The sequence below is a fragment of the Pristis pectinata genome, chromosome 2, assembly GCF_009764475.1.
Source record: "Pristis pectinata isolate sPriPec2 chromosome 2, sPriPec2.1.pri, whole genome shotgun sequence".
In the NCBI taxonomy this organism is placed as follows: Eukaryota; Metazoa; Chordata; class Chondrichthyes; order Rhinopristiformes; family Pristidae; genus Pristis; species Pristis pectinata.
The window spans coordinates 3,764,898-3,781,399 of record NC_067406.1 but is presented as its reverse complement, the minus strand read 5'-3'; the positions used below and the strand labels follow the sequence as shown (position 1 = coordinate 3,781,399).

At 48.5% G+C, this 16,502-nt stretch overlaps 1 protein-coding gene across 6 annotated transcripts in view; it reads right to left on the bottom strand.

The window, feature by feature from the left end:
* Positions 1-16,502, bottom strand: part of dysf (dysferlin, limb girdle muscular dystrophy 2B (autosomal recessive)) — a 280,694-nt gene that overhangs the window by 29,532 nt on the left and 234,660 nt on the right. For all 6 annotated transcript variants that reach the window (XM_052038414.1, XM_052038407.1, XM_052038430.1 and 3 more), the window contains 3 exons: positions 14,131-14,301; positions 9,796-9,938; positions 5,966-6,105 (listed from right to left, as the gene is read on the bottom strand). In XM_052038414.1, the coding sequence (XP_051894374.1) occupies positions 5,966-6,105; positions 9,796-9,938; positions 14,131-14,301 (454 nt within the window). The remainder of the gene's footprint in view (positions 1-5,965; positions 6,106-9,795; positions 9,939-14,130; positions 14,302-16,502) is intronic.

The window sequence follows — 16,502 nt, the reverse complement described above, 5'->3', positions numbered from 1 at the left end:
TGGACAGCCAGCACCTCTTTCCCAGGGCACCAATGCTCAATACAAGAGGGCATGGCTTTAAGGTAATGGGTGGGAAGTTCAAGGGTGATGTCAGAGGGAGGTTTTTCACCCAGAGAGTGGTTGGTGCATGGAATGCGCTGCCTGGGGTGGTGGTGGAGGCTGATACGTTGGTCAAGTTCAAGGGATTGTTAGATAAGCATATGGAGGAATTTAAGATAGAGGGATATGTGGGAGGAAGGGGTTAGATAGTCTTAGGTGTGGTTTGAAGGTCGGCACAACATGGTAGGCTGAAGGGCCTGCATTGTGCTGTATTGTTCTATGGTCTAACCAGGATGTTTTCAAGCTACAATTTAGTATTATGTATAGTACTGATTTCCTGATTTAAGGCAGGATAGTAATGCATTGGCAGTTTTGCACTGGACCAGTACCTGAAATGGGCAGGAAAGGTTGGACAGGCTGGACTTTAGGAGACTCAGAGGACAACTGAAATATATAAGATCCCGAGGAGTCTTGACAGGGTGGGTGTCGAGAGAATGTTTCATCCTGAGGGAAAATCTAGAACAAGGGGTCCCTGTTCAAAAATGAGGGGTTACCTATTCAAGACAAAGATGAGACGATTTTTTTCCCTCTCAGAGGGACACAGATCCTTTCCCTCAAGTGGTCCATGCCAACCAAAGTGCCCATCTAAGCTAGTCCCATTTGCCCGTGTTTGGCCCATATCCCTCTAAACCTTTCCTATCTGATGTACCTGTCCAAGTGTCTTTTAAATGTTGTAATGTACCTGCCTCAACCACTCTCTCTGGCAGCTCGTTCAATATACAGAACACCCTCTGGGTGAAAAAGTTGCCCCTCAGGTTCCTATTAAATCTCCTCCCTCTCACCCTAAACCTATATCCTTGATTCCCCAACCCTGGGAAAAGAACTGAGTGCATTCACCCTATCTATGCCCCTCATTATTTTATACATCTTTATAAGATCACCCCTTATTCTATTATGCTTCAATGAATGAAGTCCCAGCTTGCTCAAGCTCTCTCTATAACTCAGTCCCTTGAGTCCCAGCAACATAAATCTCCTCTGCACTCTCTCCAGCTTAATGGCATCCTTCCTGTTGCAGAGTGACCAAAACTGAACACAATCCTCCAAATGTGGCCTCACAAAGTCTGTGGAACAGTCTTCCTCAAGAGGCAGTGGAAGTAGAGGCAATGAATATTTCTAAGGTAGCGTCAGATAAGCAAGGGAGAGAAAGGTTACTGGGGGAAGGAGGGAACGCAGGCTACAGTCAGATCAGCCGTGATCTTATTGAAAGGCAGAGTCGACGACAGGGGCCGAATGGCTGACACCTGCTCACGACTCAGTGGCCTGTGTTAAGGGCAGTTGAACAAAGTGTGGCAGATGCTGGGAATTTCAAATGAGAGCTGAGAATGCTTGGAATATGCAATAGGTCAGGCAGCATCTGTGGAGAAAGATTGAGAGCATCAAGTTCCTAGGAGTGAACATTACCAATACCCCTGTCCTGGTCCAATCACATAGACACCATGGCCAAGAAAGCTCACCAGCGCCTCTACTTCCTCAGGAGGCTAAAGAAATTTGGCATGTCCCCTTTGACACTCACCAACTTTTATCGATGCTCCATAGAAAGCATCCTATCTGGATGCATCACAGCTTGGTACGGCAACTGCTCTGCCCAGGACCGCAAGAAACTGCAGAGAGCGTGGACACGGCTCAGCACATCACAGAAACCAGCCTCTCCACCATGGGGAGGTTATTGTACCTAACGTAACCACTTCCTCCAGTAGCTCATTCTATACATGCACTACCCTTGGCATGAAAAAGTTACCCCTCAAGTCCCTTTTAAATCTTTCACCTCTCACCTTAAACCTACATTATGCCCTCTAGTTCCCCTTCCCTGGGAAAGGGAACTGCCTCAGTAAAGCAGCCAGCATATTCAAGGACCCTACCCACCCAGGACATTCTCTCTTCTCCCCCCTCCCGTCGGACAGAAGATAAAAAAGCCTGAAAGCACGCCTCACCAGGCTCAGGACAGCTTCTATCCCACTGCTATAAGACTGTTGAATATAAAACTAAAGACTCTTGTATGATAAAATGGACTCTTAACCTCACAATCTACCTCGTTATGACCCTGCACCTTATTGTCTGCCTGCACTGCACTTTCTCTGTAACTGTAACACTTCATTCTGCATTCTGTTATTGTTTTCCCTTGTACTGCCTCAATGCATTGATGTGATGAAATGATCTGTATGGATGGCATGCAAAACAAAGTTTTGCACTGAACCTCGGTACATGTGACAATAATAAACTAATTTACCAATTTAAAACAATCTTGTTGTTTCAGGTTGAGGACCTTTCATCAGAACTGGAGCAAACAACAAGCTGCTGGAGGAACTCAATGGGTCAGGCAGCATCTATAGAGGCAGAGGGATGGTCGAGATTGGGATCTGGAAGGCAGATGGTGCAGTCAGATGAGGAGCTAGTTTGGGCCTTATAGAGGTGTATAAAATCATGAGGGTGAATGTACTCAAGTCTTTCTCGCAGGGAAGGGGATCTAGAGGGCATAGGTTTAAGGTGAGAGGTGAAATATTTAAAAGGGACCTTAGGGGTAACTTCTTCATGCCAAGGGTAGTGCATATGTAGAATGAGTTACTGGAGGAAGTGGTTAGGTTAGGTACAATAACAACATTCAAAAGACATTTGGATAAATACATGGAAAGGAGGGGTCTAGAGGGATATGGGCCAAATGGGACGAGCTAGACCGTAGCAGCCGTTTCCACGACTACGAAACTCCTCACCTCTGTCCCAAATATCCAGCCCCTTATCCTGTTTGTTCCCTGACGTCCAGCTCTCCGCCCTCAGTGTTGGCCCTGCCGCTAGCTCGGACCTGCTCTACGGAAAGGATGTGGTATCAACAGAGGCAGTGCAGTAGAGATTCACCAGGAAGTTGCCCGGAACAGAGGGCCGTAGTTATAAGGACAGATTGGGTAGGCTGTGGTTATTCTTACTGGAACGTCGGAGGCTCAATTTGGTCTAAGCAAGGCTTTGTATTCCTCTTGCCGATCCTCTATCGCCTTGTACTCCAAACCTTTTCTGAAGGCCAGATTCCATTAGCCTTTTTAACATATTATTCTTTTGCATAAAGCAAAGTTTGGCCAGCTCTGGCCCATCGCCATGGTAACAACAACAATAACTGGCGAGGTTAAGGAGCCTTTAATATAATAAAATGTTCAGAGGTGCCAGATTGTAATCAGAGCAGCAATAGCTTGACATTGAGCCACTCAGTGGGATGTGATGTCAGTTGGCCCAAGACCTGGGCCTGAAGGAACATCTTAAAGGAAGAGAGGGGTGGGTTTCAGGACAGAGTTCCAGAGTACGGCAGAGTTCCCAGGAGAGAGGACCGTGTGTCTGGGTTACAGGAGTTTCTGGAGGGCTTGAGAGACCAACCTTGGGCCATGGGCAATGACCAAGATCCACACACAGGAGGATATGGGTGCAGTCAGGTTCTACAAGGAGGGCAGGGATGGGGTTCAGAGGGGTGGGGAGGAGGCTCACGGGGAGCAGAAGCACAGGTATGGACGTTATACTGACCAGGTATGATGAACATATAATGTAATGTGTAATGATTTGTCCTGGCTGTACGTGGAGAGGTAAGGAGAGGCGAACGGAGAATGTTCGCAGTTAAAAACCATAGAGTCACTGAGCACAGAAAAAGGCCCTGTCTATGCTGATCCATCTGAACCAATCCTATTATGAGGGGAGGCATCTCATATTGAAACCTACCGGATACTGAAAGGCCTGGATAGAGTGGACGTGGAGAGGATGTTTCCATCAGTGGGAGAGTCCAGGATCTGAGGGCACAGCCTCAGAAAAAAGGGACGTCCCTTTACAACTGAGATGAGGAGGAATTTCTTCAGCCAGAGGGTGGTGAGTCTGTGGAATTCGTTGCCACAGAGGGCTGTGGAGGCCAAGTCATTGGGTGTATTTAAGGCAGAGATGGATAGGTTCTTGATTGGTAAGGGGGTTAAGGGTTATGGGGAGGAGAACAGGGTTGAAAATAAATCAGCCATGATTGAATAACGGAGCTGACTCAATGGGCCGAATGGCCTAATTCTGCTCCTATATCTTATGGTCCTATTTAGAGCAATACAGCATGGAAACAGGCCCTTCGGCCCAACTCATCCATACTGACCAAGGTGCCTACCTGAGCTAATCCTATTTGCCTGCATTTGGCTCATATCCCTCTAAACCGTTCCTATCCAATGACGTCCAGAATTTTTTCCTAAATGTTGTAATTGTATCCACCTCTACCACCTCCTCTGGCACCTCGATCCACGTACTCAACACCCTCTGTGTGAAGAAGTTGCCCCTCAGGTCCCCTTCCCCTCCCACCTTAAACCTGTGCCCTCTAGTTTTAGACTCCCCTACCCTGGGAAAAAGTCCCAACCTGTCCAGTCTCTCCTTATAACTCAAGCCGTTACCAGCACTTGGTTGGTAAACAGTCGACAGTCCGCAATGAGAAGAGCAAATGCTGGAGATACTCAGCAGGTCAGACAGCCTCTACTGAGGGAGAGATGGAGACAACATTCCCAATTAATGACCTTGCATCTCAAGTGCTGAGAGAAAGTAGTTTTTAAAAAAAGGGCAGGGTAGGAGAGAGGAGGGAGAAAAGCCTGGCTCAGTACTTCCAGAACATAGAACAGTACAGCACAGGAAAAGGGCCTTCGGCCCACCATATCTGTGCCGACCATGATGCCAATTTAAATTCTACATCTGCCTGCACATGGTCCATATCCCTCTGTTCCCTGCCTGTTCATGTGTCTGTCTAAAAGCCTCTTAAACGTTGCTGCCGTATCTGCTTCCACCACCTCCCCTGGCAGCCCGTTCCAGGCACCCACTCTGTGTAAATAAACTTGCCTCGTAAATCTCCATTGAACTTTCCCCCTCTCACCTTAAAGCTGCGCCCTCTAGCATTTGACATTTCCATCCAGGGAAAAAGACACTATCTACCCTTTCTGCGCCTCTCACAATTTTACATATTTCTATCAGGTCTCCCCTCAGCCTTCGATGCTCCAGAGAAAACAACCCAAGTTTGTCCAACCTCTCCTTATAGCTCATGCCCTCTAATCCAGGCAGCATCCTGCTGCAAGGTTTCAATGACAATTCCTTCGTCCACACAGATGCTGCTCAACCCATTGAGTTCCTCCAGCTGATTGTTTGTTACTCCAGATTCCAGCATAGAACATCGAACAGTACAGCACAGAACAGGCCCTTCGGCCCACAATGTTGTGCCGACATAGCTAATCCCTCCTACCTACAGAATGCCCATATCTCTCTATTTTCCTCTCATTCATGTGCCCATCCAAGCCCCTCTTAAAAGCCCCCAATGAACTTGCCTCCGCCACCCTATCAGGCAACACATTCCAGGCATCCACCCCTCTCTCAGTACAAAACTTACCCCTCACGTCTGTTCCGAACCTACCCCCTCTCACCTTAAATGCATGCCCTCTGGTATTAGATCACTCAATAATGGGGAAAATATATTGCTTGTCCACCCTATCTATGCCCCTCATTATTTTATACACTTCCAACAGATCACCTCTCAGCCTCTGCCGCCCCAGAGAAAAGAGCCCAAGTTTGTCCAGCCTCTTCTGATAGCACATGCCCTCTAATCCAGGCAGCATCCTGGTAAACCTCCTCTGCACCCTCTCCAAAGCCCCCACATCCTTCCTGTAAAGTGGCGACCAGAACTGCACACAGTACCTCAAATGAGGCTGAACCAAAGCTTTAACACAGCTGCAACATGACTTCCCAATGAAGGCAAAGTTTTTTCGAATTAGAGAGCTGTGGTGGGGCAGTGACTTTACAGTGACATTGTCCAACAACGCAGATTGTTGAAAACACTTGCCCCCCACCCCCCCCCCCCAAACACTGGCTCTGGTAACCCAAGCCTTACCTGCTCGATGTCGGGCTGCAGAGGGCTGTAGAGAGACCTGGTTTCCACGTGCTCAGGAACCAGACCTTGCTTGCGCAGCACGTACAGGGCCAGCCGTTCAGCTGGGGGTCCGAGGTGGACATTTAATGTCACTCCGTCCTCTGCAAGGGGAAGGAACAATCAGCCCACTACCCGTGAAGGAGAACAGAGCAGAGACTCACTGCTGCCTTACTGGCTACTCTCTGAGGGATTGTGGGACTGGGGAGCAGGACTGTGCTGGTAATGTGGTTACATTAGAAGATAGACACAGAACATAGAACAGTACAGCATAGGAACAGGCCCTTCGGCCCACAATGTTGTGCCAACCTAACCAAATTAGTAATCAAATGCCCAATTAAACTAATCCCTTTTGCCTACACAATGTCCACATCCTTCCATTTCCTGCACATCCATGTGCCTATCTAGAACATAGAACACTACAGCACGGTACAGGCCCTTCGGCCCACAATGTTATGCCGACATTTTATCCTGCTCTAAGATCTATCTTGCCCTTCCCTCCCACATAGCCCCCTATTTTTCTATCTTTCATGCGTCTATCTAAGAGCCTCTTAAACGCCCCCATCATATCTGCCTCCACCACCACCCCGGCAGTGCATTCCAGGCACCCACCACTCTCTGTGTGAAATGCTTGCCCCGCACATCTCCTTTGAATTTACCCCCTCTCATTTTAAATGCATGCCCTCTCGTATTAGACATTTCAACCCTGGGAAAAAGATACTGGCTGTCTACTCTATCTATGCCTCTCATAATCTTATAAATTTCTATCAGGTCTCCCCTCAGCCTCCACTGCTGCAGAGAAAACACTCCAACCTCTCCTTATAGCTCATGCCCTCTAATCCAGGCAGCATCCTGGTGAACCTCTTCTGCTCCCTCTCCAAAGCCTCCACATCCTTCCTATAATGGGGCGACCAGAACTGAATGCCTAACTAGAGTTTTATAAAGCTGAAGCATAACTTCTGATTCTTTAACTGAAGCCCTCAACTAATAAAGGCAAACATGCCATATGCCTTCTTTACCACCTTATCAACCTGTGTGGCCACTTAAAGGGAGCTATGAACTTGGACCCCAAGATCCCTCTGCTCATCAACACCGTTAAGGGTCCTGCCATTAACAGTGTACTGTCCCTTTACATTTGATCTCCCAAGGTGCAACACTTCATATTTGGCCAGGTTGAACTCCATCTGCCATTTCTCTGCCCATATCTGCAACTGATCTATATCCCACTCTATCCTTTGCCAGTCTGCTACACGATCCACAACACCACCAATCTTTGTATCATCTGCAACTTACTAAGGGTTGCTATAGACTTACTAAATTGCAGGGTTAGTAACCCTAGAGCCTGCAGCACCGATCCAGTCATGTTTGAATCCCATGACAGATGGTGGGGAAGTTAAACTCAGTTAATTAAATAAATCCGGTAGAGAAAACTACCATTGATAACGGTAAACCATAAAACTACCTGTTGTCGTTCAGTGATGGAATACTACCATCCTTACACAATCTGGTTTATATGTGACTCCAGCCCATCAAAGTGGTTGACTCCTGACTACTCTCAGAAAAGTCCTGGCAAGCCACACTGTTCAGTCATACAGCATAGAGTTCAAGTTCAAGTTATACTTCATTGTCATGCACCCATATGCTGTAAAACACACGGTAGAACGAAATGTTGTTTCCCCCAGCCTCACACAACAGAGGACATAGATAGAACAGAGGACATATAATAAACGCAGACAGAAAAATTGTGCAAACACAAATAGTGCAAAAAATGGTATATACAGGATACAAAATTAGTGCAGGGTTAGTGCAAAACCGAGTTGGACAAAGAAAATACAGAACTCAGTGTGTTGCACTAAAGTATAAACGTGTTCAGCAGCGGCCAAAGTTCTCACATGCTGTTGTGCAAACCAGGGTTTTTGATGCGGCATTTGTCCGAGACTGCCTCCAGGGTATTCAGAAGCGTGACAGCCTGGGGGTAAAAAAAAGACTGTCGTACAGTCTAGTAGTTCTGGCCCGGATGCTCCGGTACCACTTGCCAGACGGCAGTGGGACAAATAGGTCGTGGGAGGGATGAGGGGGCCCTTCGTCCCACCATATCCATGCTGACCTCTTTGCCCATCTATACCAATCCCATTTGCCTGCACTAGGACTACACTAGGTGCATGGAATGGGCTGCCAGAAACGGTGGTGGAGGCGGATACGATAGGGTCTTTCAAGAGACCGTACATGGAGCTGAGTAAAATAGAGGGCTATGGGTAAGCCGAGTAATTTCTAGGGTAGGGACATGTTTGGCACAGCTTTGTGGGCCGAAGAGCCTGAATTGTGCTGTAGTTTTTCTATGTTTCTATCCCTCTGTGTCTTCCCTATGTGTGTCTGTCTAAATGCTTCTTAAATTGAGTGATTGTATCGGATTCCACCGGATATCACCCACCCCCTTTAAAACTCCTTCCTCTCACCTTAAACCTCTGCCCTCTTGTCTTTGATACCCCCACCATGGAAAAAAGATTCTGACTATCGGCCCCATCTGTGCCTCTCATAATCTTGTATATTCTTTTCCGGTCACCCCTCAGCCTCCTTCGCTCCAGGGATAACAAGCCCAGCCCACCCAGTCTCTCCCCATAACTAAAGTCCTCCAGTCCAGGCAACATCCTGGTGAATCTCCTCTGTACTCTCTCCAGCGCAGTCCCATCCTTCCTGTAGTCTGGAATCTACAACCTCAATAAATCTATTAAGAAAAGCCTCTTCTCTGCAAAGGCTGAGCAGGTTCGTTCAACACTATAAATAATTAGACATTATAACACAGGAGGAGGTCTTTTGGCCCACTGCATCTGTTCTAGCCCTTTATGGTGCACTTAGTCCCATACCCCTGCCCCTGTAAGTTCTACCACACCCGGGGTCCTCATTCCCCTGGGGAGGACTAGGGTGCGAGGGAGTGGGAGAGTTTTGGGGATGTGTGAGGTTTTAAATAATTGAGGGAATTTAGTTCATAGAGTCATACAGCACAGAAAGAGGCCCTTTGGCCCAACTGGTCCATGCCGACCAAAGTGCCCCATCCAAACTAGTCCCATTTACCTGCGTTTGGCAGGCACGGTAGTGTAGTGGCCAGCGTAACACTTTACAGCACCAGCGACCCGGGTTCAATTCCGGCCACCGTCTGTAAGGAGTTTGTACGTTCTCCCCGTGTCTGCGTGTGATTCCTCCGGGTGCTCCGGTTTCCTCCCACACTCCAAAGACGTACGGGTTAGGAAGTTGTGGGCGTGCTATGTTGGCGCTGGAAGTGTGGCGACACTTGCGGGCTGCCCTCAGAACACTCCACGCAAAAGATGCATTTCACTGTGTGTTTCGATGTACATGTGACTAATAAAGAAATCTTATCTTGTATATGGAACAAGCCACCAGAGGAAGTGGTGAGGCAGGTACATTAACAACATTTAAAAGACGTTTGGACAGGTACATGGATAGGAAAGGTCTAGAGGGATATGGGCCAAATGCAGGCAAATGGGACTGGCTTAGGTGGGCACCTTGGTCAGCACGGACAAGTTGGGCTGCAGGGCCTGTTTCTGTGCTGTATGACTGCATGATTCTATGCGATATGGGAGAAACCCCATGTGAACTGCACACAGACGGTGCTGGAGGTCAGGATCGAACCGGGGACTCTGGAACTGTGAGGCAACACTCTGTCACCACTCATTCCCTTCAGATGCATTCATTTGGAACAGTTCCCGCCAACATTGTGTGATCCCACAATGCCCAAACTCAGAAATTAAACCAAAAACAAGAGCGAATGTACGCACCAAATTCCGAGAGAAGAAACTCCTGCCCTCTGAACAAGATTTTGTCCTCCCTGTATACGGGGAGCCTGTAGCCGTGTCTCTGTGCATAGATGTGCAGGCACTGCGTCGGTGTGAGCTGATCGCGCCACCGGTTTGGCCCCGATCTAAACAAGATGCAGATAAATTAGGGTGAAGTCCGATTTAAAAGTCTGGATACAAAGTTGAGTTAAATCGAACAAGGGGTTAAATTATGGGGTGAGATCCCACAGACCAAAGTCATATTGCTGCAACTTAGAGGTGAGTTTATTGGTTCTTGTGGTATTAAAGGGAGCTGAGAGGGTGCTGGGACAAGTGTTCACACAGGTTGATGGAGGCTGGATGAGGAGCATTGAGTTCATCCAGGAATGCCAATAGATGCTGGATCAATGCCAGGACTCGAGGGCCTGAGTTGTAGGAAGAGGTTGGGCAGGCTGGGACTATTTTTCTTGGAGAGTAGGAGATTCGGGGATGACCTTATAGAGGTGTATAAACTCGTGAGGGGCATAGATAGGGTGAATTCACACAGTCTTTTTCCCAGGGTTGTGGAACAAAAACCAAAGGGCAAAATTTAAGGTGAGAGGAGAGAGATTTAAAAAGGGCCTGAGGGGCGACTTCTTCACACAGAGGGTGGTGGGTATCTGGAACGAGCTGCCAGAGGATGTGGTAGAGGTGGGTACATTAACAGCTTTAAAAGGAACTTGGACAGGTACATGGATAGGAAAGGTTTAGAGGAATATGGGCCAAATGCAGGCAAATGGGACGAGCTTTGATGGGAATCTTGATCGGCAGGGACTAGTTGGGCTGAAGGGCCTGTTTCTGTGCTGTATGACTCAAATTGCCAATCTTTAAACGTAGAGCATGCTACTGTCTCTGAGTCTTCATGTGCACACACTGAGATTCTGTTAGATAACAGTGACAAGTGGTGTGCTGTTTCTCCAACAGAGTTTCACAGGTGTTCAGTTCAGACAGTAGGGACAGCTCCATCACAGTCACAACCCCCACCCCCACCCGCCCCACCATCAAAGACACCTTCATGAGGCGGTGCCTCAAGGTGGCAGCATCCATCACTAAGGACCCTCACCACCCAGGACATGCCCTCTTCTTGTTACTACCATGGGGAGGAGGTACAGGAGCCTGAAGACCCACACTCAGCAATTCAGGAACAGCTTCTTCCCCTCTGCCATCAGATTTCTGAATGGTCCATGAATCCATGAAAACTTCCTCATTATTCCTCTTTTGCACTATTTATTTATTTTTGTAATTTATAGTAATTTTATGTCTTGCACTGTACTGCTGCCGCAAAACAACACATTTCACGTCATATAAGTCAGTGATAATAAACCTGATTCTGATGCAGATCTTCATAGAAGCATAGAACAGTACAGCACGATACAGGCCCTTCGGCCCACAATGTTGTGCCGACCTTTAAACCTCGCCTAAGACTATCTAACCCCTTCCCCCCACATGTCCCTCTATTTTACATTCCTCCATATGCTTATCTAGTTATCTCTTTAGTCTGACCAATGTACCTGCCTCCACCACCACCCCAGGCAGCGCATTCCATGCCCCAACCATTCTCTGGGTGAAGAACCTCCCTCTGACATCTCCCTTGAACTTCCCACCCATTACTTTAAAGCCATGCCCTCTTGTATTGAGCATTGGTGCCCCGGGGAAGAGGCGCTGGCTGTCCACTCTATCTATTCCTCTTAATATCTTGTACACCTCTATCATGTCTCCTCTCTTCCTCCTTCTCTCCAATGAGTAAAGCCCTCGCTCCTTTAGTCTCTCCCCGTAATCCATACTCTCAAAACCAGGCAGCATCCTGGTAAATCTCCTCTGCACCCTTTCCAACGCCTCCACATCCTTCCTATAATGAGGCGACCAGAACTGGACACAGTACTCCAAGTGTGGTCTAACCAGAGTTTTGTAGAGCTGCATCATTACCTCGCGGCTCTTAAACCCGATCCCACGACTTATGAAAGCTAACACCCCATAAGCTTTCTTAACTACCCTATCCACCTGCGAGGCAACTTTCAGTGATCTGTGGATATGAACCCCCAGATCCCTCTGCTCCTCCACACTGCCCAGCATCCTACCATTAACTTTGTATTCTGCCCTGGAATTTGCCCTTCCAAAGTGTACCACCTCACACTTCTCAGCCCAGCTCTGCATCCTATCAATATCCCTCTGTAAGCTTCGACAGCCCTCCACACTACCCACAACACCACCGATCTTTGCGTCGTCTGCAAACTCGCCAACCCGCCAACCCACCCTTCCACCCCCTCACCTTGACCCAAAACATTGACCGACCCACCACCTCCACCCACCGACTTCATCCAGCAGTTCACTTTTTGCTGTAAGTGTCCCTTGGCGTGTAGGTGAGTGGCGAAATCTGAGGGAAGCTGATGAGAATGTGGGGAGAATTAAATAAATAGGATTAGTGTAAATGAGTGGTTGATGGTCAGTATGGACTCGGTGGGCCGAAGGTCCTGTGTGTGCTGTATCCCACTGTTACTCTATGACAAATGGCTTTGCCTTTGGGTCTACTGTAATAGTGGGAGGAGAGCTGGCCACGCAAGCAGCAATTAATGGAGACACAAGAGACTGCAGATGCTGGAATCTGGAGCAACAAACGATCTGCAACTGCTCTGCCCAGGACCACAAGAAACTGCAGAGAGTTGTGGACATGGCCCAGCACATCACGGACACCAGCCTCCCCTCCTTGGACTCTGTCTTTACCTCTCGTCTTGGTGTTGCAGCCAGCATAATCAAAGACCCCACCCACTCGGGACATTCTCTCTTCTCTCCTCTTCCATCGGGTAGGAGATACAGGAGCCTGAGGGCACGTACCACCAGACTTAAGGACAGCTTCTACCCCACTGTGATAAGACTATTGAACGGTTCCCTTATACGATGAGATGGACTCTGACCTCATGATCTACCTTGTTGTGACCTTGCACCTTATTGCACTGCACTTTCTCTGTAGCTGTGACACTTTACTCTGTACTGTTATTGTTTTTACCTGTACTACATCAATGCACTCTGTACTAACCCAATGTGACTGCACTGTGTAATGAATTGACCTGTACGATCGGTATGCAAAACAAAGTTTTTCACTGTACCTCAGTACAAGTGACAATAATAAACCAATACCAATAGCAATCTGCTGGAGGAACTCAGTGAGTCAAGCAGTATCTGTGGGGGGGAACGGAATTGTCGACTTTTCAGGTCGAAATCCTGCATCAGGACTGAGAGTGGAGAGGGGAGATGGCCGGGATAAAGAGGAGAGGCAAAAGGGACAGGACGAGTGTCCGAGGTGACTGGTGGACTGAGGAGGGGTGTAAGTTTTAAGCAGCGATTAATGCAAGGTCAACAACTGGGGGGGGGGGACAGGGGGGGTGAGGGGGCAGCAGGTACAAGAGGGGAGGGGGATCTCCATCAAACACAGAGAGGTGTCCACAGAGTCCAGTGGGAGAGGAAGGAAGGCTTACATTTCCATAGCACCTTTCACAACCCTGCAAAGAATTTGAACATCAAGTCAGCAGGAGCAGGAGCAACGCTTGCTTGGAAGTTATATAAACCACAAAGCGTCTGTGGAAAGCACAGGGCATGGGAGGGACTGGTAGTAGAACGGATGGGCTCTGTCTATACAATAACATTCAATTAGATTGGCACTGAAGACAGTTCCAAAAGAGATTCACCTTGCTAATTCCTATCACAAGCAGCTAAAGAAATTAGATCAATGTTATTGGAGTTTAGAAGATCTTATGGAAACATGTGAGATCCGAAGGGGACACGATACAATAGAGGTTGAGATGCTCCACCACTGGGAGCATCATGAACAAGGGGACATAGCAATGAGATTGGGGAGCAGTCATTTAGAACCGGGTGTGTAGGAACCTCTTCTCACGGAGGATGGTGAATCTCTGGAATTCTCTGCCCTGAGGGGTTGTGGAGTCTGGATCACTGGGGGCATTTAAAGGAGCTAAGTTTTTGGAAGATCAAGGACTTCAGGGATATGGGCAAGTGACACAGAAGAGATGAGGCCTGGGGCAGATCAGCCACCATCTTATTAAATGGTGGGACAGGCTTGAGGAGAAGAGTGGCCTACGTCTGCTCCTATGTTCTTAAGCATTTACGAGTGGGTAAGGTTTGGGGCGATGAGTCTTTACTGTCTGACAGCTGCCTGTGCCAGGGTGTGAAATAGTCAGTTGTTGTCGTACTGGCATAGGTTCTGGGAGGTCAGGAACGCTGTGGGATTGGGGACAAAGGATTCACGGAGAGAGAGAGAGAGAGAGAGAGAGAAAGGGAACGCACATGGAGTAGGTCTGGGGCAACCCACAACAGGCTCCAAACCGGGACAGGAAGCGATTCTCCAAGTCAATGACTGTCTCCCCAATTTTCTCATCCTTCGACAGGAGGTCATAGTCATACAGAGTGATCTTCAGATCCTTCTCAATGGGCAGGATTCCTGTCAGCTCGTACATTCTGAAAAACATGGCCAAGATGTCAAACACAAGGATAGTCAGAGCATAGGTCATCAAACTGCACAATCCCTGGGGCAGTGTGGACAGAGCTTCACTCTGTATCTGACTCGTGCCCTGGGAGTGTGTGATGGGACAGTGTAGAGGGAGCTTCACTCTGTGTCTGACCCCGGGAGTGTGTGATGGGACAGTGTAGAGGGAGCTTCACTCTGTGTCTGACCCCGGGAGTGTGTGATGGGACAGTGTAGAGGGAGCTTCACTCTGTGCCTGACCCCGGGAGTGTGTGATGGGACGGTGTAGAGGGAGCTTCACTCTGTGTCCAACCCCTCTGTCCCTGCCCTGGGAGACTATATCGACACTGGTGACCTTGGATGGAAAAATACAGCAGTAACACGCCCACCTTGTTGAGAAAAACATTTAAAAGTAAAATTCTGCTTTCTGTTTAACAAATGAATTGAGTGGATAAAAAAAAATCCTTGAAACCTTGGTAATAATTAAATAAGCCTGTTGGTGCCTCATTGGTTAGAGGGCTTTCAAACTCCAGACTCCCAGGTCTGTATCGTGAGCCAGCTTGTGAGTCTGTGAATGTTTAAATTGGCAAGTTGTGGAGCAAGCACAGTGCAGCCAAAGGGTAGAGAATACCACGCCAAGGGGTACATCCTACGTGTGGGAGGCACCTCACTCACTGAATCTTAAACACTCTTCAAATTCAAATAAAGCCCATGGCTAGGTTCAAGGCCCAGGAGACAGGAGTCGGGAACACACGGCTCTTGGTCTCTGCACTGAAGCCCACTGCTCTTAGCCTGATGAACTCGTCACTTGGGTTGGATCCACCCCAACACCCTCACTGCCCAGCTGACCCCAGTCGATCCTCTCCCTGGTCTGGGATCTAAGGTCAGGCTTGAACCCTCTCTCAAAGTGGGTCAATGTGTAACTCTCGTTGTGTCTGACCCTGGGAGTGTGCAATGGGACAGTGTGGAGGAAGCTTTACTCTGTGTCCGACCCTGGGAGTGTGTGATGGGACGGTGTAGAGGGAGCTTCACCCTGTGTCTGACCCTGGGAGTGTGTGATGGGACAGTGTAGAGGGAGCTTCACTCTCTGTCCGATCCTGGGAGTGTGTGATGGGACAGTGTAGAGGGAGCTTCACTCTGTGTCTGACCCCGGAAGTATGTGATGGGACGGCGTAGAGGGAGCTTCACCCTGTGTCTGGCCCCGGGAGTGTGTGATGGGACGGTGCGGAGGGAGCTTCACCCTGTGTCTGACCCCAGGAGTATGTGATGGGACAGTGTAGAGGGAGCTTCACCCTGTGTCTGACCCCGGGAGTGTGTGATGGGACGGTGTAGAGGGAGCTTCACTCCTCTGATGTGTAACAATGTGAAAGGAGGTACAATAACAACATTTAAAAGACATTTGGACAAGTACCTAGATTTGGAAAGGTTTTAGAGGGATATGGGCCAAATGGGCGAGCACAGATGGACACCATAGTCAGCATGGAGGAGTTGGGCCGAAGGGCCCGTTTCTGTGCTGTATGACTCTATTTCCTCGAATCTAATCCTCCCCCAGATTCCATCACCCACCTACACTAGGGGCAAGTTCTAGCGGTCAATTAATCTACCAACCTGCATATCTTTGCGATGTGGGAGTATACCCTTGCAAACCCCATGCAGGCAGCACCAGAGCTCAGGATCGAACCCGAGTCTCTGGAGCTGGGAGGCAGCAGCCCTACTACTCGCGACCGGGGCTCGATCCTGGGGCAATTTACAGCAGTCAATTAACGTACCGACCTGCACGTGCAGGTTTTGCCCCTCGTGTGTGGGTGAGGGGTAGACTCCAGGGGGAGTTGATAGGAATGTGGGGAGAATAGAATACTGTGGGAATGGAAGTGGGTGTGCAAGCTAGCATTGAATTGATGGGCCGAATGTCCTCCTTCCACATCCAATGGAAATATGAAGACAAAAATGATTGGATCATTATCACTTTGTTGTCTCTGGGATCGCTGTGCACCAATTTCCTAATGGTTTCCCAACTACCTCATTAGCTGGGATCTATTGTACAAGCGAATCCCTGCTCCCCTGCTCTAGGTCATCACCATCCAGTGGGTAGGTAGGTGAGATGGGAGAGGGTTGTGATGCCATTGTGGGCAAACATCCCCTCTCTGTTCAGCGTCTAGGCTCATTTGTTTTATCTCTGGTGATTCAAGGGTAA